This window comes from Symphodus melops (genome assembly GCF_947650265.1).
Source record: "Symphodus melops genome assembly, chromosome: 8".
Classification (NCBI taxonomy): Eukaryota; Metazoa; Chordata; class Actinopteri; order Labriformes; family Labridae; genus Symphodus; species Symphodus melops.
This window is the reverse complement of record NC_136698.1, coordinates 5,351,231-5,377,704: the sequence shown is the minus strand read 5'-3', so window position 1 is coordinate 5,377,704 and position 26,474 is coordinate 5,351,231. Positions and strand designations below refer to the sequence as shown.

Here is a 26,474-nt window from a genome sequence, read left to right as displayed (position 1 = left end):
GATGCTTTTCCAGTTTTGATTATTTGAAAAAAAAAAAAAAAAAAAAGACGGTGTAAATGAAGTGTTCGCTTTATTTTTTTGGGCAGTGTAGTTGTGTAATGTGTGACAAACCTCCAAATATTTGCCATTTGATTTTAGTATACATTTTAATCATAACATATCATGGAAAATAAATGCACTCATGGTCAAAATTGTGTTTTGTATTCAAATGTTTTATTAACGGAAACACTAGCATCAACTCAAACACATGTTGGAGAAAAAAGGCAAAAAAATGGGGATGGGAGAGAAAAAACAACATTTAAGGCACATTACTCTCCTGTTCACCAAATTCACCAAGAAAAGGTGCAATGAAGAAGGAAAATGTATTTTTTTTTTAAAAGAGACATTTGAGGAAGCAACAACACCAGAGTGACATCATTCGCAAAGAGCTGAGCGTGTATAAGTGAAGACTAAACACTGTATTGTACTTTAAAAGTTTCCTCAGATTTGTAGGTGAATCAACTTTCACCTGTAGCAGATCTCACTCAGTATGTCGAGAGCTATGTTTGGTAATGTTCACGAGATGTGAGTTAACTTTCTGCTTACTTTTGATGAAGCTAAAGATAATTGAAAGTGTTCATCTACTTCAGCAAGTGTTCCACTTTTTGGATTGGTACAAGAAGGGGCTTTGAATGAACCCGTGACATCATCCTGATGCAGTGATATAACACGAGCAATTCTTAATATGACTGATAACAAAACATGATAGATCTACCCAAATGAAACATAATAACAAAAGAAAACATGCCTTGAAATCACACTTAACCTCTACCAGTGTTTTTGGTTTTCTTAACCCATTTAGACATGATGAGACGTCTATGTTCAGAGGGCGTTTTGTAGGCGTCCTTGGGTCTAAATGGGTCAACGTCCACCTCTTTGGTTTCAGAAAATAAAAGTCTTTGACTCAGACCCTGACAGTTGACTTAAATGTGTACATGCTTTTTTAATTGCACACAGTTGGAAACATTGTAAAAGTCTTGTTGCTCATGATTAGCCCTGTTTAAGTGCTGCAGGAGTTTGTAAACAATATCTTCTTTAAAATGGCTCAACAGTTTAGCCAAAGTCCTGCGATCACTTAAAAGCTTTTACAATGGATCCACACTGCAGCAGTTTGAGTCTAGACTTTGCTGAGCTCCAGCTAAAAAGATCTTTAAATGACAGTTGGGTATAAAAAATAAATGCTGCATATCCTTTTACACTCTCACGGACACAGACAGACACTGTACTGCCTACTTTGAAATGCCCAAGCCAGACCGCATGTACTCATACACCACGTAGCTGATGCTGACAGCCGGGATGACCTTCATGAAATTAGGCAGGATGCCACGGTAAAGTCCAAAAAAGCCTTCCTTCTCGACGATCTTCTTCACCATGAGGTTCATTGGAAGCTGCTCTGCACCCTCCAATGAAGCTGAAAGCACAATTTGAATTTGTTTTAATACCAACAAAGGATCTTATAGGATTTTATATTAACTATTCAGTCCACTTGTGTAACAACAAAGGCAATCTTAAATGTTTCCTATATCTCTGGTAATAACTCATACGGCCACCAGGAGGCAACAGAATCAACTGCAAACATGCAACTGACTTATGCCACACCATGAAGAAAGCATGTACAACTAGTTATTAAGTTTTTACAGAAATGGAATGAGCGTTGGTTCTCTGTACCTTGTGCCTGCATCCTGGTGCGAATCAAAGCCAGAGGGTAGCTGGCCAGCTGGCCACACGTGCTGGATATAGTTCCACAGCCGAGCAGCACCAGAATCCCGGGGTTAGCTGTGTCACTGGCGTAGCGAGCTAACCAAAAGTTCTTCAAGCTCTGGTGAGGAAAGAGCAGTGTTCAAGGGAGACTGTTGTTTTAACCTTCACTGTTTTAATGACAAATAAGGTTGAATGTGAAAGAGGAGCGTTGTGCCAACATCTCTCATATGACAAACGCATATTAACAAACCTCATACACTGCCAGATCAATGCCAGCGTACGGGATGATGCCCAGAATATTGGGAATGTAGCCCTTGTAAAATGCCTTCACTCCCTCCTTCTTCAGGATTTTCATGGCACAATCAGACATTCCCGAGTACTGTCCGGTCTTCCTCAGGGTCAGGCGGGTTTTCATTACCTGAAAGACAATCAGCAGCACTCTTACTGACACGCTGATGTAACCAAGTAGCTAAGGTCGTCGCCTTCACTCTGATGAAAGCCGTTCACGTGGAGAGGGATTTTTGTCCTCACTTTGTCAGCCTCCACATTGAGACAACTGTCCACTTATATTAAAAGTTTTTACTAAAATAATGTTTGCAGTGTGGAGTGTTGTTGGGCACCATGATAAATACACATTTGCAGCACTCGCCTTACAATCAGTAAAACGTACATGGCTGCAAGGGCTTAATACTTTATACAAATCATCTGAATTGTAATCCTTTGTAACCACACTGACTTTAAACTAACTTCAGAATTTTTCGACTGTCAGGAAACGAGCTGTGAGGCTTAGCCACCTGTTGAGTAGGCTTGATATTCAAAACCTGTTTTGCATGATGTTTCACACCTATGTTTGGTCGGTCACATCCTCGGGGCCTCTGTCATGTTGGTAATTACTACTAGGTCATGTTGTTACTATTTAAAGAACTGAAGACAAATGACAATGTTAATGGACATGATGATATTGATTTACTTTAAAAGTCCAAGTAAAGAAATCTGCAGAGATAAATACTATCATCACATGTATATGAAATGACTTTACTGACACTAACTTCACGGGTTCTAATTAGTAAGATATCAAACCACCCATGAACATTACATAACCATGAGTGTAACCTCTGCTCACCTCCATGGGGTAGATGGCAGTTTGTGCTGTGGCTCCAGCCAGTGATCCAGCCATAAACCTCTCGTGGGTCTTCACTTTCCCCGGCTCACTGGACAGAAGCTTCTTATACTGAAGAAACAAGGAGTTAGCAGTTAGCATAGATTAGCATCCAACGTGACTGGCTGTTGACTGAAACATGGTTTCAGAACAAGGTCTGAGTTCTTTTTTTGCGCCTAGTTTTAAAGGGAGTGAAATGGCGTTACCTGCTCGTAGGCCATAAATTTAATGGCGGTCTCGGGGGCGATCTTTAGAACGTTGATACCATTTCCTCTCCACAGAGACGCCAGGCCTCCTTCCTTCAACATTTGCTTAAAACCACCAACCAGGCTGATCTTGTTGGTCTTTGAGGAGTGCACCTTTAAAATACACACACACACAAAAAAAAGGACTTATTGTCAGGTTTGCAACAACATCTATGGGACCAGCTCCTTCAAAATAAAATGTACTCTGGGATGCTTAAAAAGTGTGATGTTATTATTCCCTATAATCTGCATCATGTTTCTATGAATCCACTCGTTCTGTTTGGTCTGAAAGTTAGGTCTACTTTTAAAGCGCAAGTTTCATTACAAATGTAACCAAAAAAAAAAGTTGTAATTGTTATCTCCCCTCGTGATTGTGTTCATGTGCACGTCTTTGAAATTCCTAATTTACTGACTGATTCACCTGAACACGTTCTTTCTGCCTGAGCACTGCACATACAGTATGTGCAGTTGAAGTGAGGCTTGAAAGCTGATTTGTTAGTTTGTTGCTACTTCCAATATAATGTTACAATGTCTGGAAAACAACTATGTGTTGTAATGTCGCCTGATTTCGTGCACGTTACAACCTCTCCTGGCTGCAGTGATTCTTAAAGTAGATGGTTTGTGAGGGGGAAGAGGAGAAAGAGGGGGCTGTTATAGAAGACCGTCAGAGGGAATGGGACGGATGACTGTGGTTGTTCGGACTCACCTGCATGAACACCTTCATCCTGTCAAGCGGGGCGGTTCCTGTGCGGGACACGGCGCCGGCAACCGCTCCCGCTGACAGCTGTTTCCACCACAGACCCGTCGTCTTCTCCTCCTCTGTGAACTCATCTGGGATGGCGAGGCTGTCACCGATGTCCAGCACCTTCACACAACACAAAGTTAATTCATGAAAGGCAAAGAGACAGCAGAGAGATTTTAAAGAGTAACATGGAGCCTTCAAAGGAAGTTACCAAATTTGCAAACGTGCCCAGATGTTTGTTGATTTGCAGTAATTATTACTCAGAAGGAATTGAAAACCACTGGACGCCTATTTTGGGATTCATTACAAGTGATTCGAAACCACAATCTCAGCTTCTGGCTTGAACTTGAGGACTGGCAGGACAGGACAAACGTCACGTCCTAATTCAAAATCTTACATAAGCACCGCTCCATGCTGCGAGATCAACGTCTCCATGACACGGCAATTTATGAAACAGTTTCAGTGACTTTACTTTGACAGCACTTCAAAGATTTCAATCAAGTTAAAACATTAGAGGACATGAAGAATTGCATTGTCATTAAGGATTTATGGTAACATTGAGTCCAGCACAAACCAGTCCAGACTGCAGGACTTTCTTCAACACATTAAACTGCCGAAAAATGAAAAAAATACTTGAAAGTAACATTTTACACTTTAGCTGAAACGGTCAAATCTGTCGACGAGAAGTTTCAGTGGCCATGGAGGAAAACAACTTTCACAATATAACGTTATTATAAATAAGTGAACGTGAAAAGGGTTATTTGAGGTCAAAGTTGGTTTCAACAGTTTGGGAATAAATAAATTCCTAAATAAATGAGACCATTTAGATTTTTCCACACGAGATACAAATTAAGCATCGTTGTTGTTTTATTTGTTAGAAGACTTTTTTAAGATTGAACTATATGCACTGTATCCATGCTGTTATGATGAGGCAGACGGACTGCCTCGGCCCATATCAACATGCTGTATCTAGAATCTGTCTTACTGATATATTGATTGAGCTCCACTCAAAAAGCAGATCTCTCATCCATACAAGCCTACCATGTCCACCTCCACCTCATAGATCGCCCCGTCATCTTCAAAGTCGATGAAAAACCATCTTTTCTGTTGCTGCTGCAGCAGAGCCATGGCCGACTCAGGGTTTTTCAAAAGCCGCTGATCAGGTACAATAAGGTCCCTCAACGCTGATTCTCAGACAGCTCGATTCTTTACATGATTCTGCTGAAGAGCCCGGTCAGATGTCGAGGGCCTGAGGGGAGAAGCGTTGAATCCCAAGTTGCCAGTAACCATCGGTGTAAATACTGGAGGGAAATTCTCTCTGCCATAGATGGTACCACTAACGCCTGGACTCCTGTGGTGTTCTGTTCTGGACTCACTTTCTCTCTTCACTGAACTGTCCCAATCCCATTGACGAGTTAATCCTACGTTAGGTCAGACTCAAATTAGCTTATCTCGGCCTGGGATTAGCAGCCACAGGTTTATTTGTGGGTAGCCAGTGAACAAAGGCAGCAAACGTCAGAGATTACGCCATTGACTGGGACTGGCCGTGTCTCTGTAACATGCAACCATAGTAAAAGTCACAGAATATTTCAACACAGCCAAATGAATCTAAAGATGACATACGAGTGGAAAAACGAGGATTCAAAAAATCGTTCTCAGCCTAACTGGCTGCCCAAGGATAAGGAATGAAATACTGCGTTTGATATTGACCTTCAAAGTTTAAAAAAAAAAAAAAAAAAAAAGAGGATGGTGAGAATTTTAACTTCATCATGGTAAATACATTTATTAAATCACGTATTTTCGTAACTTGAAAAGCAGCCTGCATTCCCAAAAGAAGTAATCAGGAATCATGTCAAGCTTCTGTATTAACATGAATCAAAGCTCAGAAGATAACTTCACCTTACTCTCATTGAAATACTTATTACTCTTTTTTGACTTCCTTTACTGTCCTAGCATCGACATTTAAAATATTATTCATGCGTTGAGCATCTCCGAACAACTCCAGGAAGATTTCCTTTCTATCATTTTTTTTTTTCTATCACTTTGATTCTTTTTTTACAGACTTGATTTGAATCAGTATTTCCAATCTTCTCCATGTGCCCTCACCTCGCCCCTGGTCTCTGAACATCAATGAAGCAGTCTAATCTGCTGACGTAGACGTACTGATCCGCTGCCAAACGCTTCGTCCAAATCCAGTACCAGCCAACAGCTCCCTTTCTCAACCTTCCCCTTTGGCTGGGACATTTAAAGGACGCTGAAGGCAACAAATGAGGTTAACTCTTTCACCTCCATGTTTCTTTTTATTGCCCCGGGGGGGTTCATCCTGGACTTATGTGCTGCACACACTGATCTGCCTCCACAGAAGCATCGAAAAACAAAAAAACAAAAAAAAGAAGAAGAACAAATCCACAGAGAAAATAGAGGCGAACATACCAATGAAAGCCACAAAGTGCCACTGCATGAACAACATGAAAGAAAAAGAGAAGACTACAGCTTGTGAATCTTTTCATTAAAAAGCTCCACTAAACGGTCTCCTTCAGCCCCTCACAAAGTCACGTGAAAAGGACACAGACAGTCCAGGCGCTGAGTCATGGCCTGTCCTTACCGTGGAGTGCTTCCAGTAGCGGATGATCTCCTGCAGGTCGGTGATAGGGTTGAACAGAAAGTGCTCCCTCCATTCATTCCAGTCCACAGTCATGGTGCCGTCCACATCGATACTGCATGGCACGACAGGAAAGTGTTCAAATGTTATTTCAAGTGGACATGAGAGCATAACATCGCCAACTAGAGCTGTGCGGCGAAGCTCATCAAACCCAATGTTCTCACTGCAAGTGATGAATCCACCCCGCCAGAAAGTCTTCGGCTGGCCGGGAAATCACAGAGCACAAAAATCAGCCAAGCGAAAGGTGCTAATTATTGAACTCCCTCTTGTTATACACAAAGCATTTATGAAGTTCATCATGTATCCTGTGCACGACAAGTCAAACATCCAGGCGCCCACTTCACTAACTGACTCCTGGATTATCAACAACACCTATAGATAACAATTACATGTGCTCAGTTACTGACAGACACAGAGAGAGAGAGAGAGAGAGAGAGAGAGAGAGAGAGAGAGAGACAGAGACAGAGACAGAGACAGAGACAGAGACAGAGACAGAGACAGAGAGACAGAGATATTAGCCTAATAGCAACAGATAGTGTTGCGGCAGAATGCAAATGAAGATGGCGGTCATGCAAAGAAACACGTCAGCAGAAAAAACTATTTACACAAAGTCTCATCTAAGAACAAATACTAATAAACCAACAGATGTGTTGATGTGTTTATGAAAAACACATCCTTCCTCCTCGTCCTTTCTATGAGTCATCTCTGTGCTCATGTTCCCTCAGCGTTCGCCTTTCGTTCATTCACTTCCTCAGTGTGACTTTGTCTGTTACTCATCAATCGCTCTGTGTGTGTGTGTTTTTTTTTTTTAATACAAATCTTTTTCTCTGATTCAGTGTCGTGCACATCCTGCTTTTCTTCTCTTTCTCCACAGGACTGTCCAGCGTGCTCCTGAACATCTGCAGCTCTGCTCTTTGTTGATACAAATGTAGGGCGCCGTGTAATGAACACAGTGTAAACCTGTCTGTTTTAATGAGCTTGTGCTGAATGACTGGAATGACACCGTCTGTGTGTGGGACAAACATAAAAGACTGATACACCCATCATTAAGAAGGACCATTGTCTTTAGGACAACAATAATAATGAGGACATTTTCATGACAAGCTCCCAGGATTGAACTCGTCACCATAAACTCATGCGTGCTACTGCAGAGGGAACGTTTTGTAAACAGAAGAACAAATACGCAGCAACACCTTTGAAGGATCTTCGCCGCCCCCTCTTTGCTGATGTCCAGTCCGAGATCTGCAAGTGCCTGCTTGATCTCCAGAGGGTCCACCCTACCTGTTGGAAATAAAGCAAATCATTCTCACAAGCCCAGGGAGAACAACACGAAGCTGAAGTTTGTACGATGAAATATTGGCCGCTCACCATCGTTGTTTTTGTCCAGGCTCTTGAAGGTCAGCTGTAACTTCTTCTCATGCTCCTTCAGATACTTGGAGAACTCGGCGAAGTCCAGCCGGTCGTCCTTGTCTTGGTCTCCAGCAGACACGATTTTCTAGAGAACACACAGAACACGATCCATCCGCCAGTCAGTGACGAAAGAAAAATAAAAAAAAGAGAAACGTGTCTTTGCATGAATTGATTAGTTTTTTATTGTATGAAAGTTATCTAAATGTCCTTACTGTGTGCTGATTCTAAAGCTGTGTACATAAAGACCTGTCCTCGTTTGTTTAGGGATCATCCCAGATTAAGAGATTCTGTTCAGTTTTCTTCAAACGTAAACCATTTTATAAATGAGTCTTTCACAAATTGACCTAATCATGTCAGAAGTTATGAATCATGCCTCGCTCTGAGTAAGAACACTGACCCTTAAAGTTATTACCTCTTTATCTTATCATTGTGGCATTATAAAACAGGTAGAGAACACTTCTTCTATGTGACCTGTTTTTATAGACAGCAGCGACCTCTCCTGACTCACAGTTTGAAAGTGATCGGCCTCACAGATGAGCGGGAGGAATGTGTCGATGTGTTTGATTAGCAAAGGCGGGACTGTCCTCTTAAGAGCCACAGCCCACAATAAACGCTCACCTGCACCTGCTCTTTGAACTGCGAGACACTTTCAGATATCCTCTCGCACATTCGTCTTCATGCACACCTCTCGGTTGGTGAGGAGGACGCTGTTATGCAGAAAGACCAGATTTCCAGAGAAAGCTCTTTGCTAAATATTGGCCCCGGGTGACTCGTTTAAAACCGTCGAGACAAAAGAGTAGAAGTGATGAGCTCCTTCCTCCGCAGTCGTTTTGTGCCCAGGGCCTCTCAGGGACATTTTGAGAAGCACAAACTATTTCAGATTGAGGACTCAGTGTCTTAAAAACCTCCAATCTGTGCCGTTAATCAGTGAGCAGACATGCTGAAGCCTTGCTTAAAGGCACCTCAACTGTAACATTATGAGAAAGCAGACAACACTCTTTTGTTGCATGTCTTTCCTCTGAGTATGAGTCATAGAGTACTGAACTTACTCTTTCAAACAGAGATAAAGTAAGCCTGGAGGCATGATGAGGATCCTGACGAGACACAACTCACTGTTGAGCTCGTGAGATCGAGTCATAAGCAAATTAGTCTTTAAAGTGACTGAACAAAAAAAGTGAAGTTTAAACATCTACCATGACATGGGAACTTCATCTGTATGAACATCATGTGACAAGCGGGATGAGCCAGAAGATGAATCCATTTACAGTAGCACAGGTTACATCAACAACCGGAATCTACAGTTTGTAACACACAAATATATATATATATATATAGGGTCATCATATGTATGTATATGTGTGTGTGTGTGTGTGTGTGTGTGTGTGTGTGTGTATATATATATATATATATATGTAAATATTTTAAAGAAAGAAAATAATTTCATTAATAAAAAGACATTGCTGCAGTTCTTTGGACACAAAGGGGTTATATGAATTTAAAACATCAACTTGTAGTTTCTAATGAACTGTTTGATGAGTACTTACATTCCTTATAAGGCCTTTATTTAGTGTTAGCTTTAAGGGTTAAGTGAATTCTATCTGGAGTGCAGCCTGTTTCGTTTCTTCAGACATGCAGGACTACATACAGTACTAGTATTCTGGGCAACTTTCTTTATTCGTGTGTGTGTGTGTGTGTGTGTATGTGTGTGTGTGTGTGTGTGTGTGTGTGTGTGTGTGTGTGTGTGTGTGTGTGTGTGTGTGTGTGTGTGTGTGTGTGTGTGTGGTGTTTATTGTATCAAAGGTTGTAGCTACCTCTGCTGCTCCTTTCCCAGCTTTAATACCCATAGAAGCCAGGCCCGCCTTCAGTTCGGACACATCCACTTTTCCATCCTTGTTGGTGTCCAGTTTGGCGAACAGCTCCTCGTACACTTTGGACGCATCGTCAGCGCACTGACAGTCCGTCAAGAACAGCTTTCTCACGACTTGATACATGGCTGAAGTTTAGATCGTTAAATCTTGGCCTGTAGCTTCAGACAGAGAGCAAACTGTGCAGTGAGGCTGCAGAGGAAACACACACACACACGCACACACACACACACACACAGACGCGCGCGCACCAGCCCGAGTCCTGCGGTTGGCACTTCTGGTCTCGCAGTGCTGCTCAGGGAGGACCCGTGGAGCTTCACAGAGATTTCCGCATTGGGGCTGAGAAGAAAACGAGTAGTGGGAAAGTCCTCATAAGTCGGTGCAGAAATCCGACAGGCCTTCAGAAGTGTTACAATGCTGAATTACAGAAGTATGTGTGCGGATGAGGTAGGTTGGTAGCGCCGTGCAGAAGGGTGGGGAGTGCCGATTTGCCTGATACGACCTCCTCTTGGACTGCGCACACAAACAGAGACACACCCTTTAGTCGGAAAAACACTCTCAGTACATTATTTCACTGTGCCTATCGTTTCCATTCTTATTCATCCCCAAAACGATACTATTCCCTGCTTTTTTTAAATAAAGTTGTTTCATGTTGTGGTTTCTTTGGGTAATATGCATAGTACTAAGCCCATGCAGGCAAGCTGATTCAGTTCAGTGACTCCTATCAAGAGGAATTCGACAGCTGGTCCAGGCAAAACATATACCCACAGAACTTCTTTTAACCAGATTCATCGCTCTGACGAGGAAAGAGGCAGAGAAATCAATGTGGGAATGGAGGGAGGGGTCGCTGCATGTGCATAAAGACAGTTTGCAGTAATAAAGACTTTGCAGTTTAAATAGTTGGCCTACTTTGCATTTCTGGATTTATTGCCAAAAGTATTGCTCGATCTTTTCCAAACTCAAGTTGTGCACCAACAACAGAATAACAAAATATTGATTTGTGAGTTTTCTTTCTTTTATTTAAGACCAAAAAAAAAATGCAAGTCAATTGGAGCTTCAAGGCAGTGTCAAGTTTGTACCACGAGGTGGCGATAAATACTAGATAACGGCAGCTGGTTTCACTCAGTGCTGCTGTAGTTCTGCCTGACCGCCAGGAGGCGACAGAGGGGAGAGGCGGGCTTCACTGGACCCACATGAAGCTGTTTTTATGTTTATGATCCATACATGAAGCTGATAGTTGCCATCATTGTACTTCTGTTTAATAATTTGGAATTTCTTTAAGAACAGTTTACACCCACATTGTATTCCTGCAGGCCTGAGATAGGTGCAGGATTGCTAATTGGCAATGCATGCAAATCTGAGTTCGAGGCTCATACAGCATTACAACTTAAAAACCTTTCACTACCTTTCGATAGCAATCATACATTTTCAAATGTATTGATGAAAACATGTGACAGGATACATCTATGGACTTCTGTCACTCTGTCAATTTGTATAAAAGTCTGTAAAATAATTAAACTAGCTTTTAATCAGGCGCTATTAAAACACTGCCGTGGCTAAAAGTGACCAGCAGAGGGCGCCCATGGTCCTCTTTAATACAATTTGTCTTCCTCTAACTCCTCACACAACAGCCAGTCACTTTTTAATGAACTTTATCTGAAGAGGAACGTGTGTATGAGGCCTGTAAAAGTTAATAACAAAACATACACATGGCCACACAATTTAATGTATTGTGTGTAAATTGTCTTTCATCCTCATTGTTGATGTGACAGGTAGCATAGCCTTTGCAGTTGAATGTTTTTATTGTGTTGTCAGTTATTTCATTCATGTTCACATAATAATAGCTGCTGTATTGTTGTTGTTTCTTTTTTTTTTTTGAAAGATATTATTAGTGAATATGCCAATTAGGATAATTGAAGTGCACTGAGCGCGAGAGGCATGCAGAGAGAGAGAGAGAGAGAGAGAGAGAGAGAGAGAGAGAGGAGCGCGCGCAGCCTGACATCAAGCTCCACACACTCTTCCTGCAGGCTCCACATGAAGTTTTAAGTCACTCTGCAGCGTTTGGATTTTGAGGATTTTACATCAACCAGCCGAACTCTTCTCCTCCTGACTGAGATGTTGCGATGTTTCGTGCAGCCTTACAAAACGTGGACTTGTTTTGGCTGATTCTGTTGTATGTTGTTGTGTTACCAGAGACTGGCTGCAGATCAGCCGATGTGGACAGCTGTCATGAGGTGAAGACAGCCTACATGATGCGCCAAATAGGCCCAGTGGAGCTGGTGCCAGACAGGCCGGGAACAGGTCAGTCAGCCCCTTTGTAAATATCACAGACTCAAAGGAGACTTAAAATACACAGGAGGAATGTACACTAACAGAGGCAGGCAAACTTTACTCTCGGTTTAATTATTTGCATACATTTTGATAAACTATGGCTTACTTTTACCACATTCTTAAGGCACCAAGTATACCTTTAAATGCACTATGTCTGCCATATATTTTATTGTTAACTTCACAGGTTGAGATATTAAATACAAAACATTTGCATTTGGGTTTGAAATTAAGTGTTTGAAATATTAGAAGAGCCTTTTATAAAGTAGTACAAAGAATAAACCCTGAGTCCAAGTGGACCACATTCAAAATATGCAAGGATTTTTTTTTCTACTAATGTCTTCAATAATGATGACAATGATGATCTACACTTTCAGTATACAAATGTGTGTTGCATCTATAAATCATATTATAACAACCAAGCCTTTTCTATAAGTGAGATCTTTATTTGCTATCTGAGGAAGAATTTTCCTGTAATACTTTAGATCCATTGAACAGAAGTATTTGTAAGTATTCCTAACATAAAAAATCTCAAATACATCCGCTGTCTCTGGAAATAAAGAGTGAAAGTAAAGTATCACAAATCTCTCTATAGATAAGTAAAACAATGAAGCTGTTCATTATCACTCCCTTGAAGGAGCCTGGCTGAGGTTGGAAACCTAGCCGTGCTGGACCTAATGTTTTCTGTATTTTCCCATCAAAAATGTCAAATAATGACACAAAACAACCTTTATGAAGTCAGAATTCAGCATCTCTCCTGTCAAGATTATTTTAAGTACCTAAAATCTTGCTGTGATTTAAATCCCACACATTTTCAAATCCATAGCTTGAGAAACTCAGTGGCATCCGGAGGGGATTATCACTGCAGCACGGAGGGGGAAGCTATTTCTGTTAAAACAGACCTAAATAGTCTGCAACACTTACATAGAGCTCTTGAAAGCATGCTTGTCTATAAGTGTTGGTGTTAAAGATGCAGTTTTCTCTTACTGAGATGTTGTCTGGCTCATGAGAAACTCTTTGCATACTATGACATCCGTGCACTGATTCAGTAACTAAATGTTTAGTGGGATCTTATCTGTTGAATATTGCTGTACCTACAGAAAAAGAGCAAAGAGATGATCAGATTTGTTTCATTCTGTCGGCAGCATTTCATCTTACAAGTGGCGGATGATGCTGATTTGGAGTTAACAAGCTTGTTGACCCAACATGAAGTGTCCCCTTTTCATAATTACATACAGAAATGCACAAGAATCAGATGCTTATCTTGTAGCTTTAATGAGCCAACTGAATGCAATCTGTGTCTCACATCACCAGATAACGCTCATGCAGCTGCAACAGACTGAAAACATCTCTGCTTTTTTTTTTTAACTTTCCTTTGCAGAATTGTCATTTGACATTTGTAAGAAGCTTTTCTGAGGCAAAGTCGCCCTAAGACACTGATGCAAACCCTCCACTGTTCTGTCCTGCTGTTGCAGGAAGTGATAGTGTGCGATGAGTTTGTGATTTTTAACAGCTAGTTAACAATATGAGAAGGTGACCTTTGCATTTACAGGCAGAGATGTCTGCTAATTATAGATGGTAACCACAGCAGAATCTGTACACAACAGCGTCTTTGCATCCTGTGATCATCGCTGAATTAACCTGAGATTGATGAGAGGACATCACAAAATATATAACCAGCTGTGTTAATGTCAGCATTGGCCTAGTTTAGGTTTCATTAAAATGTTAGGTAGTGTGTTGAGTCATTTTTAAAAAGGGTAATGCAGATTTCTATTAATTCCATCTGAAATGTCAATATTGATGTGGTTCATTATTATACGGGTTAACATAATACTTAAGCTTGCTCAAATACATCAATCCCCGACATAATGGTGCTCTTTGTGTCCAATTTTCAAGCTAGAATGGAAGTTGTTGTGTGATATAAGATATTGACAAAAAATAGTCCTTTAATAGGGCTGTGAAGATATGAATCATGAATGATCTTTTTTGTTAGCATTTACTAATTTAACTCTTAAAAAACTATTAAAGTCATAATTCTGTGACATTAGATGGAGCCCATACAAACAGAAGATGACAGGGCCTCTCTACAGCACTAAAGTGCTCCAGTGTAATGCTGTTTGTGTCACTGCATTTGGAAACCACACTCACCCTAAGTTCTGATCATATTTGTATGAATTAAAGCTCCTGTGAGGAGTTTATTTATACTTTTGCCTGTCATCAGGGACAGAATTGATTATTTTTTACTTTCAACGCTAGAAGAGGTCAAAGTGCTGCAGCAACACACGTAGTATTAAGATCAACGTTATGACTCCTCCTGATCATCTGGTCACTTTGACCTTATCATGAGCAGTTATACTTCTGACTTCAATCATGTTGAAAAATGTGGATTTGAAACTCTGTTGACTTACTTCCAAAGGGAAATAAAATATGTATTTGATTACTTTTGCATTTATTTTAAAATGATTGTTGTATTGAAATGAATGTCATTATTTGCCTGTTTGCTCTTTGGATTTGTGAACTGTTGTCCTCCAGCAGCAGCCTGCAGTCAGTCCCACTCTCACATGATGAATGAGACGCTGCATTACAAATGAATGGTAGCTATCTCAGTAATGTATTCCATGGAAAGCCAGTGCTAATATGACCAACTGAAAGTTTGACACAGGTCAAACAGGTGTGTGTGTGTGTGTGTGTGTGTGTGTGTGTGTGTGTGTGTGTGTGTGTGTGTGTGTGTGTGTGTGTGTGGTCTGTGTGTATGTGTGTGTGGTCTGTGTGTGTGTGAGTGAGTTTTAGACTAGACGAAGACTTTCTCTCTGTCTATCTAATTTCACGCTCATTGCTTTTGATTCCTAAAGAAGTGAGAAAGAAAAAGTTGTTCCAGCTCTTTATGCTGCGACGAGAGGAAAGCGGGAGGATGCACTCCAGTCAGCAAAGAAAGTGACATTCTCCCGTCATGGTTGGACTTCACTGACCACCGACGTGATTGTCGCACATTTTATTGAAAAACAGATTGTTTTCCTACATGATACAAAGTAGAGCGGTGCAAGAGGCTCAGGTCAGATCAGGTCAAACAGTAGGAGCTTTTTTTAAGATGAGGGGGGGAATGAAAGCTGACACAGGGTTGTGCAGAGTTTTGCTCCTGTGTCAAAAAATGCTCAGTCGATAACAGAGGCTATCAAATGTCCTTGTCAAATAACGCTCCCAGTGCAGAATCATTCATTATTACACCACTACCCACTCTAGTTACACTGTTAGGAGAGGGGAAGCATGTTTTGATCAACTTTAACTAAACCTTAATTTAAGACTTCAGGAGAATTTGAAGGCACATTACTGGCACAAGGACACACACACAGACAGACATACACACAGACAGACACACACACACACACACACACACACACACCAGGAGTGTGGCAAAGGATGAATTCAAACAGTAGGTTGTATAGTGATGCAATGCAACAGATGATTGTTTTTATAAGAACACATCTTTGGGAACATATCATCAGCTCTAAAGCCTCTTTTTCGTTTCTTAAAGCTAGAAAAGTTTATCAGTAGAATTCACTCCAGGTGCTTTTTTTTCGTTTCAGTAAAACTCAGTAATCAGATTTTTCATTTTATTCATGACAAATTCTGTGTGTTAGGTCAGAGTAAGAGGTTAATAGGCAGACCTTACTGAATAATTTCTTCCACCAAGAATGTCATTGAAAATATCAGTGGATGTAGTCTGCTGTATTTTCAGACTAAATTAGGTTTTTTTTAAAAAAAAGGGGGGTTCAAGATGTATATTTTTTGCCTCCTTCTTTCAGATGAGTCCCTGCGAGTGTGTGTCCACCCCGGGCCCAGCTGCTGCACCAGTAAGATGGAGGACAGCTACATGTCGGCTGTTCGCAGTGAGACCCAGCAGAAGATGCGTTCATACAGCTTTGAGCTGAAGTACCTGATTGCCGGACACACGAAAGCCTACCAAGGTGAGGACAGGAGATGAGTTACCGAGGGAGGAGGGGGGAGTCACTGGTTACATTTTTGCACGTCTATTAATCTTACGTCCCTTCATGTGTTTTGCCCTTAGGACTGTTGCGTCCGACTTGTTTACGAAAAAAAGTTCTATTACAAAAAACCTTGGAGTCAGTTACATGTGTTTTTCGGGTGAGCTGCATGTGTGAGCTCAAAGAGCTGGATTTTTCAAAGCGATAACCCCTGGTGAATTTTTCAGAGTGATGTTGGGGGTGAGCTGATGTGAGAGTGCAGCTGGAAATAGTCACCAGGCAACAGGGCAGGTGGTAAATATAATGTCATGTCCACAAATTAAACTAAATCACAAACTGTTTTGTCAAATAAGAAAATATTCTCAGTCTATTCATCTCACTTCAGTCTTTATTTCTACACAGAGTGAAGCCCACAGACTGACCAACACTGTGATCAAAGTCAAACCTTTCAAAAGGCTGTATGCGCCTCACAATCTGAACTGTTGGTATTTCAGTCTACTGTAATACAACTTGAACATAATTTTTTTTGTTTAAATATCCATATTTGGTTGCTTTGATACAATATAATATTGCCACATGAAATATCGCAATACTATACTGTATTGATTTTTCCTCCTCTACTTAGAAATGATATCAAGCCGGGACATTAACTAGTGTGCTCATTGATATATGATGCTGCATTTCACGATGGAGCAGAGGAATTACCAATAGTTACCAGTACTCTCAAGGAAATGATTGGAAAATGATCATTAGTTGCAGTACAAATTAAATGCAATACATATTTATCTTTTTCGTTTATTAAGATTATCAAGCACATGTAACTCAAGAGTATGAGTCAAGGGCCTAAATCAAAGTGACTTTAATAGCAGCTGTGATTTTGATTTTAACAGTTCTGTCAAGTACCAGTAGCCCTGCTGTCATTCTCACTTTGTGTGATCATCAAGAAATAGCTAGTTTGTGTCAGGGTGGTGGTGTGAGGCCAGTTTATTTTGTGAGGCGCCACGGTGGCTAGCCAAACAAACAACTGATGTCCGATTGAGTCTTTGAGAGAGCGAACTCTCAGAGGGAGCGGCGGAAAACTTTGTTACAACTCTCCGCTCTCTTTCTCTGTCCGTCTGTCTCTGTCACTGCCATAATCAGGTTTTGTTCGTGACCAACGAGAGAGCGAATGACGGAGAATGTTTACATTCAGTACGTATCCGCAGCAAAGTGTTGTTGCTGTGGGCAACAGCCGGTCTCAAACGGCCTGCTCTGAATAGGAGGAAGAATACTCTGCTTGTCCACTTGTCTCTCAACGCTATTCACCCGCCTGTGTGAGCATGTGTGTGTGTTTGTGTGTGTGTGTGTGTGAGATAGAAAGAGCTGGTGTGTGTATGTGTTTGCGTCCCTGAATGTGTGCAGAGATTATGAGAGTGATAGAACTGATGAAACCCGTCAGGCAGACATGGCAAACATGTACCTCTCTCTTTTCCCTTTTTTTTTTTCGGTCTCTCTGTCTCTCCTCCGCTTCCCCATCTGAATGCACTCAGGCTTACTTTCAGCTGCTATTAATGCCCAGTGGACAGCTCGCTCATCCATGGGTAAAATTAATGCAAAACAGCCATCAACAAAGACAAGTTGAACAAGGCTGAAACTGCAGCAATAAGTAGAGACAAGTTTGGAATTTGCTGGTTATTTACTTGCATTTTTAAAGTTCTGAACAAAATAATTTGCACAATATAAATTGCTTGTTAAATATAAGGTTACCCAAAACACTCAACAGTGTTTTGTTTTCACACATACAATTCAATACATCAAGATTTTTTGGCTTATGATATTCATTTTAAGTATTGTAGCTACTTCAATATGTCTGACATGTTTTATCATACAACTTTCTTTATTACCAAAGTTAGGGTTAGAGTGCCACTGAGAATACAAGATCTATTTTCCCAAGGCCAAGATGTCAAGAGTTTCAAAAATATTGACAAACAATAAAACTATTTCTTATGTGTAAAAGATAAATCTGTCAATAAGTAGTGACCATCTGCAGGGGAAGAAAACACCAAAGGCCTGTTGGCCATGCATAGTGCAAACAAATGTTCAGAGTTATTAAAGGTCACGTATTGTCCTCCTTTTCAACTAGTTTAATTAAGTCCCAGAAGTCCTCAAAACGCCCTGCTCAGAACAAGCTGTCTCTGTGTCTGTACCTTTAAATGCAAATGAGCAGCAGTGAGAAGGCAGACTCAGGGCAGAGCTGTGGGAGTATCACCCACCTGGGCGAGGGGTTACTGCCCTTTGTGATGTCACGAAGGGAAAATCTGCAAACTGCCTGTTTGAGCAGACATTTTCTGAAAAGTGGAGCAGGCTAAAGATAGAGTTTGATGGATTTTTCTGGTAAATTGTTTTTTTTGGTTGACGGACAAGAGACACATATTAGTGTTGGAAAATTGTATATTCTGCATATTATGTACGGTAATCTTTAAATGTAAAAGCAGCCTGTAATGTGCTACCCATTTTTTAAAACAATAACAAACAATAAAAAAAACTATTTCATGAGAGAATATGTAAAGTTATGTTTGGTAAGATCATTTGCTTTTACGTCATTTTGGTGAAATTAGGTTTGTAGGACATGAGGAAAAACCTGCACTTTGCATCACAATTTGTCTGTGTAATTCTTCTAGTGCAGCATAACAAATTAGATTGATGAATTTCAGAAATGCTACAAAGGCTTTCAAAGATGCAGCTGCATATATTCATTTATTCATGTTTATCATTCAAGGTTCCTCTTATACCAGGCAGTCCTGATCACTCCCAGGTCTTTCAGTGCAATAACAGAAAAAGGGGGTGGGGGAGTGGGCAGACCGCCAAGTGTTCAATTAACTATGAAAAAACTTCTGTCTGTCTGAAATGTCTTATACATGAATAAACATGGGTTAAATAGCATTGAAAAATGTTTTTTTTTTAAAAGTAAGACATTATAAGACAGTAAATGTCCTGAATCCTCCATTTAATTAATTACTATTTGCATGACAGCAGTGTTCAACAGCTGAGCTGAATCTCAGTGGATCCCCTCTCCAGAGCTCGGTGATTAAAACCCTCTAGAGAAACTGAGACATGCCCAGCGCGGTTGCAGTGAGGCTCTATTTACACCCTGTGGATTACGTGTGTGTGTGTGTGTGTGTGTGTGTGTGTGTGTGTGTGTGTGTGTGTGTGTGTGTCAATATGTGTCTGCATGCTTTCGTGTGTTTCTCCCCAGCACTGTGAGACCCCTTGTGCCCTCTCAAACCATGCCGCAGCTGTCATCCAATCACAGAGGGTGAAGAGCTAATCACATGACCCCCGGGTGGTCTTTTCTGTGTCACTCGATGCCGTCTGTATTTGTGTTGCTATTGCCAGGACATGGGTATGCAAACACATGAAAGTGAGTCATTCTCACTCGGTGCTTGGTACAAGAGACCTCCGCTGCGGCTGCTTTAATGCCTCGTCCCCCGAGTTAAATCAATCTCACTTTATTTGATGCCTTCCAGTGTCAATGAGCTTGATTGTACAGATCGAAAACAGAAACCATGTTGTACTGTTGCAAACTGCCCAGGAGAGTGACATTGATTGCCTTATTTAATCTGCAGTGTTTTGTGTATAATAACAAGTCTGTGTCATTAACTAAATTAAACGGATCTGTTCTTTTAGAAAATTGTTCATCTGATTAAAAATAACCAATCAGAATCAGTATATATTTTTTTTTTCCATTTTATTTCTAGATGCAGATTGAACAGCAAAAGTTTAAAAGTTGAGATAATTGAAGGGGCAATCATAATATAACCCAAATAATTAGTGTAGAAAACCACCTTTTCTTAAGCAAGACAAAAGACATTCTTGGAAAAATCTTTAGCAATATTCAGAGTACTTCCCTATTTTCAAGTTGTATCACAGACGTAACACAAACGTAAATATGATCGATCTAGAGTTGCTTTGCATGTTGCTGGTAAACGTTTTGCACACCTATTTAACATAGACATCATTTCTTTTTTGTTTGTTTTTTTAACTAACATGAACATTACATAAGCACATTTTCACCTTACAGATTGTATGAAGTCATGTTATATTTGCACTACCTCCATTCAAACGCTGATGTGCCTAGCAAGGTTAATAGCGCTGTCAAACAGGTATAATTATAATTTGTGTAAAGTTTGACTATTTATTTATATTTTGCTTTGGGTTAGTTTATATTTTTGAAAGAGGTCTATTTTTTTATTGTTTTACATGTTAGGTTTACTTTCAATATTCTTTTGATGTTTTATGTCATGTATCTTAGGAACTTCTTCTGGAATGGCCAAATTTCCTTCAGGATCAATAATATATATTAATATGTATAATATATCTATCCATCTGCCAATCCATTCAACCGTCCATCCACTGATCCATCCACCCATCCATAATCCGTCCTCCATCTGTTTATCCATCCATCCATTCATCCGTTTATCCATCTATCCATCCATCTATCTTCAATAAATTCCAAACCAGATACTTAAAGTGCCTGAGAAACTAAACTCCCAGAGTATTTAACTACTGTCTCCGACTATGTCTCAGACTGACATGGGATCAAATTAATCACACTAAAAGTGGCATAAAAACACTGTGATAAGGCTTTAATGAAATATATTTGGCAGATAAAAGAACATATACACCCTTCACACACTCTTACTGAATAATAATTAGAAGCATAGAAATGAAAGGCCTGTGCATGTTTCAGTGATTTAAATTCATGTATTGATTTCCTGAGTCAAGTGGTGGTAAATTTGACGGTGCCATACAGGTCTGGTTAGATACACACATGCATTCAGAATGACTGAATGACAAAGTGAAAGTCACAGATAAAAAGACTTCTCTCTCTCTCTCTCTCATTCTCTTATACTCTTATTGTGTGCAAGTGTGTGTGTCTAAGTGTATTTGTGTGTCAGGATGCCATCACATTGACGTCACTCTTTTTACTTGGCAAGCTTCAAACAAAGATACACACTGTCCGTCACACAGCCTCTGTTAATAGTGCTGTCCACTTTATTAGCCCGTGTCAGATGTAGGAAAGACAGAGCATCGTGAGATCGGGCCTCTCATTATCACCTGACTGTAGATGACAGGGCAGTGAAAATGAGCTCAGGGGTGAATTAAGTTGTTGCTATTTTGGCTCCGACCATCAGGATAAAGTCAGTCCAAGGTTAGTGACACTTGAACAAGTAAAATTAATATATAGACATGTATGGAAACACCCCTTCTCATGTGGAACAAAATCTATATCTGTTTAATCCCCATTTAGAATTGGAGTGACCTGCTAAATGAAATAACACATCAGTATGATATTTATATAACATCCTTTATCTGGTTAGGTATTACCATGATGATGTCTTACAATATTTAAAAACATGTAGGGGCTTTCTTAAAGATAAGCAAATGAAGAAAAAGTCCTCGTATTGTTTGTGTTTTTTTACAGCTCTGTACAGTATTGCAGTTCAGACCATCATCAGACCATCACTGAAAAACAGAACTTCTAATGGAAACTTCATGTATAATACTTATAACTCAAAAAAAAAAAAATAGTAATTACGCTATGATATATCGATGTCTGGTCAAGGATTTTAAGATTTTTTACCTATATATACTAAACTAACGTTAGCAGCTCTGCTTTTGTACACTCCGGTTTTCCTGTATCCAAGGCTTTTTTTTAACAAGAAAATACTTGTTTTTGTGGAATTAATTTTTAGTTTAAATTAAAAAGAAATACAACACAATTTTATAGAAAGGGTGCCAATTGACCAAGCGTTTAGGTCATGTGCCCCATTTATTAAAGGCTATAATCCTCGGACTTGGTTTGACTCCGATCCTTGGCTACCTTCCTGAATTTCATTTCCCTAAATATCTCCCTGGTTCCATACGTGGTCCACCGTCTTATCGACTAACGAAAGGCAAACGTTGCAAAAAGGGTCAATCTTGGGGGAAAAAATTATGATAGATAGCAGACATTTTGCTAACAATGGCTAACGTGACAGTACCGGCATATTATTTACTGCTATGTAAGCTACTGTTTTTGAATTTAGGAGATTAACTGTTGACACGATTGGGTTTTCTGGTTTTGATGTAGAATGTAGAATTCACATTAGCCCAAGATTTTAATGCTACACAAACTGTTCCTATTGAAGAATTAACAGGTATAGCATTAGCAACGTTACTTTTGCTTTACGTTATGGTCATGATTAATTATCGTGTTCACTTGTCCACATTGTACCATAAAATGTGTGTCTCTCTGTCTCTCCTCTTGTTTCAGAGACCTTTGATTCACTCGTGTCCTTCACATCGAACTTGACTAGCACTCTGTTCGACAGCGCCTACTCCGCTCTGGCATCCGACTGTCGCCCCCTTGTGCATCATCTGTTCAGCGGCATCAAACGCCACCTTTCTGGAGACTCCAACTCCTCATTGGAGAGCACTGTGCGTCGATTCTACAATGATCTTTTCCCACTGGTCTATCGCCGTTTGCTTAACCCTGGCATTGGACGCATGTCGCCCCAGTCCTATTCCCCCCTCTCCACTAATCACGACGACTGCCTGAGGATGACAAGGCAAGATGTCAGCCCATTCGGACCACATCCCCACCTTCTAGTCAGTAGCTTGTCTCGTGCACTTGGGGCTGGTCGAGCACTTCGCCGACTGTTGAAGTTGGCGGGAGAGGTTGTGAACGCAACCGAGAAGGCGACGTTATCAAGAGAGTGTGGGCGGGGCTTAGTGAGGATGCAGTACTGTTCCCACTGCAGAGGACTGACACTGATACGGCCCTGCACCGGACTTTGTGTCAACATTATGAGGGGATGTCTGGTGAGTGTTAGCATAAACTATTTTTGTATCCTTTAAATTTCTGTTAATGTTTTCATTATAATGATCTTGTAACTGAATTGTTAAGAAAGAGAAGCAACTACAAGAAGGCCTATGGCAAAAAAAAACAACCTTAAATGTGCGCAAAACACGATAAGGATCCACCTGATAAAAAGGAAATTCAAAGGAAGGATTTTGGTAAAGAAATGTAACTACAAGGCTAATTATAAATGATGATTGGTGAAGGGTTACCTTGTTTGAGAGCACTGAAAGAAGCCATCCGTCTGAAATAAACACTGACAGTGACTCTCACTGCCACAAGGGGGAAACAAAAGTTCCTCACTTTGGATTAACTCATAGATTCTATGAAATAAATAGGAGTAACATCTTGGTTAAAGTAAAAAAAAAACAATGCAAAAGTGGGTTTAACATGATTTCTTAGTAATGGCCTGCAGGGGCTGAATTCACTCGGTGTAAGTAGGACGTCCATGTATTGTCACTTTTTGGCCCACTAAAATCAAGTTAGGTTAGGTCAAAATACCAAACTCTTCATGGTGGTAAACTATACATGATCAGCAACTTAACATTTCACCAGGTTCCATTGTATTTGTACAAGGGTAGAAATGTTGAAACAGCTATGAAAAAAAAGCATTTTTCACAAAATTATTTATTCCTTGAACCTCCTGCCATTTTTAGAGTGAATTATTTTAGATTCAGATTTACAATTAAATAAATTAGCCGCCCGGTTGTGTTTTTTTCTTTCAGTGAGTGTTTGTATTGTATATAGACGCACAGGGATTATTTGTCTCCCTTTGTGTCTAGAGAGGCAAGTATAAAAGTAGTTATCAGCCATTCACAACCAGTCCAACATTAAGACTTAGACAGACACAGACTTGAGTGCTGCCAGGAGAATTGGCAGTGTCTTCCGTGCGTCTCCCTGGCCCGCTTCATAATTTGCTGGACTGCTTTATTATCATCAACGATCGGAAGGGGCTTTTTTTTTCAAGCACAAAACTGAAAGATAGCACAGTACAACCCTCTTAAGACTTCCTTTGAAGCATTTAAATTCTTATGGAAAATCAACCACCATCGTCTTCTATGCTCCTCAGTGGAGAAAAACACATCGTCCTGCAAGTAAAAGAGAGGCACACAGACAAGAAGGAACAGCCTCTCTGTGACAGAAGGCAGCTCACTTTATGGAAATGTGATCTTGGCAATTATGTCAAAATCAGGAAATACTAATTGATCTCTAGGGGTCATGACTGAGATGAAACCTTCATTCATCTCAATTTGTGCCATTCATCCATTTGTTTTAATCACTAAAGCAAGGTCTAAAAGTGCATTTGTCACTTTAGGATTGATTTTGAATTGTGATGTGTGCTGAAAATATAGGTCAATTACCTTGATTGTAAAAAACGTTAATGATAAAAGTCCCCCCCCCTTTTTCCATTTCTCAATTTCCATTTTTCTGTCTATACTCACTTTTAAGGTGGGTGTATCAGAGCTTGGCGCCCCCTGGGGGAGTCTGGTTGTGCTGCTTCAACGGTTATCAGCTACTTTAGCAACCAGCAGCAACAGCAACATGGAGCTAGCCCTGTTAGCAGTGAGGAATCATGTGAATGATGCTATCTTGCTCGCTCAGCTGCATGGACCACGCATCACAGCCACGGTAAGCAAAGGGGATGATGGGAAAAAGGGGAGGGTTTTTTTTAAGAGGCATGATATCTGTTGTACAACACTCATTTTAGATTCAGGATGGAAAGAGCAAGTCTTCTCAGAAAAGGCCCCTTAAATAAATGCTCCCCTAGTTATGTTCCTTTGTTAAATAGAGAAAAAAAAGGAAACAGATTTCAAACCGTCCGTACTCATATGTCCAAATAATAAAGTCATTTGAATTTTGGCCACACAGAGAGAGGAAGGGCCGTGGGTTTTTCTTTCAGCCTGGCAGTTGGATCCTCCTCACAAAAAGCCTTGTACCTAGATGGGCTAAAAACAGCCTCATTCTTCAGCGAATCTGGGGTTCCCCTCTGTCTGTGTCTGTGTATGTGTGTGTCTGTGTGTGTGTTTGTGGGAGTGTGTATGTGAGTGTGAATACAGATCCAGTGCCAGACAAAGGCTGTGGTTGGCGGGACAACGGATACCCAGAATGCAGCTTGGTTCTGAGTGATGAGAAAGTTTCTGTGGCTAATCTCTGGACAAACAGACGACACACAAACGCATGCATGCATGCACACACTGTTGGAGGAAGGAATAGAGTAGCCATCCAACTTTGAGAGAACATTGTGGACTTAGTAGAGTAGATTCCTAAGAGGTAAACAAACACACACAAGCATAATTGCTCCGCTAATTGTGGCTAATAAGGAAATACCACTTCATGGGATTTTTGATCAAGCTTCTTATTCATTCGACACATCATTAAAGGCTGACTCCTAATCCATTGATAGTGCTTATGTGCTATGAGAAGCATTCAAAGTTAAAGGATAATTTAAGAATGTTTTTTTTATTAGCAACCTTGGGACGGAGTATGGGAGGGAATAAATCAGAAAATCTAATTGCCTCGGCCTTAATCCTACGGTACATGATAGCACTTCAAGTGGAAATTGAAATGCTGCAGTTTGTCTGAGCTTCTTTGGAAGATTGTTGAGCTTAACTTGTATGAAACAGATACTTTGTGATGTAGTAAAAACATTATGACCACATATTTGTGTTTCTGGAGGAAATGAATTAGCTAAAAAACTGTATTTCACAACGAGCAGTAAAGTCACACTCACTTATGATTAGATGGCTAAAAACTTTAGCCAGTCAAAAACACAAAACAACAATATATCATTTATATCATTATAAACAAATCCAATCTAGAATCCACAAATTAAAACCTTTTTATTGTTGCCATCTCAAAAAGTATCTACATCATTAATCATCCCATAAGCACCATCCTGTAAACTGTGTCCCCTTCAGGTGGAGAAGGTGTGTGGACCCCAGGCAGCAGCTCCCATGATGCCAAGTGCAAGCTCCACCACCCCACGTGTTACAACCTCTGAGAGCCCCGCGACATCCGTGACCACAGAGAGGTCGCATGTCACATCGACTCCCTCAGTGGGGGCTCAGCGACGTCGGCAGGAGCAGTCCCGTAGGTGAGTTCTAATCATACATCTGAGTTTTTGTCAAAGTTTGATTTAAGCCTCAAGGGTTGAATTAAAACCTGGGAATAGACAGACCTTTCCTTTCCTGTCCCACCAGGTCATTTGTCCTCAAAGGCTCCAAAGGAGACAAGAGTCGCAGCCTGAAGAAGCTATCGAGGTGAATCCCTCTCCATCACCTGGACTTTAAATGGTCATCCCTAAAGTTGTTCTTCTTCTTTCACTTGAACTATGACTGTGTGTTTTACAAAAAAAATAAACAAATCTGGGAACTTTAGCTTTAATTGGATTTTGAATGAGTTATACACAATAATTCAACTTTGAGACAAGATTTAAGCTTTTGTTGTTGAACTTATTTTC

General features: G+C 40.4%; 2 protein-coding genes across 2 annotated transcripts in view; one reads left to right on the top strand and one right to left on the bottom strand.

The window, feature by feature from the left end:
• Positions 1 to 191: 191 nt before the first annotated feature.
• Positions 192 to 10,421, bottom strand: LOC306828193 (mitochondrial adenyl nucleotide antiporter SLC25A24-like). Its single transcript, XM_079350495.1, has 10 exons — positions 9,770 to 10,421; positions 7,917 to 8,043; positions 7,742 to 7,829; positions 6,492 to 6,603; positions 3,851 to 4,009; positions 3,106 to 3,258; positions 2,864 to 2,971; positions 1,991 to 2,158; positions 1,708 to 1,858; positions 192 to 1,450 (listed from the first exon to the last, which is right to left on the bottom strand). Exons 1-10 carry the CDS (start codon positions 9,947 to 9,949, stop codon positions 1,269 to 1,271), a joined length of 1,428 nt encoding a protein of 475 aa, XP_079206621.1. The 5' UTR covers positions 9,950 to 10,421; the 3' UTR covers positions 192 to 1,268.
• A 1,378-nt stretch (positions 10,422 to 11,799) lies between these two features.
• The window catches only part of LOC306828095 (glypican-5-like), a 54,052-nt gene continuing 39,377 nt past the window's right edge, over positions 11,800 to 26,474 (top strand). The window contains exons 1-6 of the mRNA XM_079350325.1: positions 11,800 to 12,124; positions 15,955 to 16,116; positions 22,430 to 22,977; positions 24,464 to 24,643; positions 25,933 to 26,108; positions 26,215 to 26,274. Coding sequence (XP_079206451.1) covers positions 11,947 to 12,124; positions 15,955 to 16,116; positions 22,430 to 22,977; positions 24,464 to 24,643; positions 25,933 to 26,108; positions 26,215 to 26,274 — 1,304 coding nt within the window. The 5' untranslated portion in view covers positions 11,800 to 11,946. The remainder of the gene's footprint in view (positions 12,125 to 15,954; positions 16,117 to 22,429; positions 22,978 to 24,463; positions 24,644 to 25,932; positions 26,109 to 26,214; positions 26,275 to 26,474) is intronic.

Excerpts from the sequence above, each read along its gene's own strand:
- LOC306828193 (XM_079350495.1), bottom strand. The coding sequence starts at position 9,949 with ATGTATCAAGTCGTGAGAAAGCTGTTCTTGACGGACTGTCAGTGCGCT. Across the intron at positions 8,044-9,769 it reads CTGGGAAAGGAGCAGCAGAG|AAAATCGTGTCTGCTGGAGA; the intron begins GTAGCTACAACC and ends TGTGTTCTCTAG. Across the intron at positions 6,604-7,741 it reads GCGGCGAAGATCCTTCAAAG|TATCGATGTGGACGGCACCA; the intron begins GTGTTGCTGCGT and ends CGTGCCATGCAG.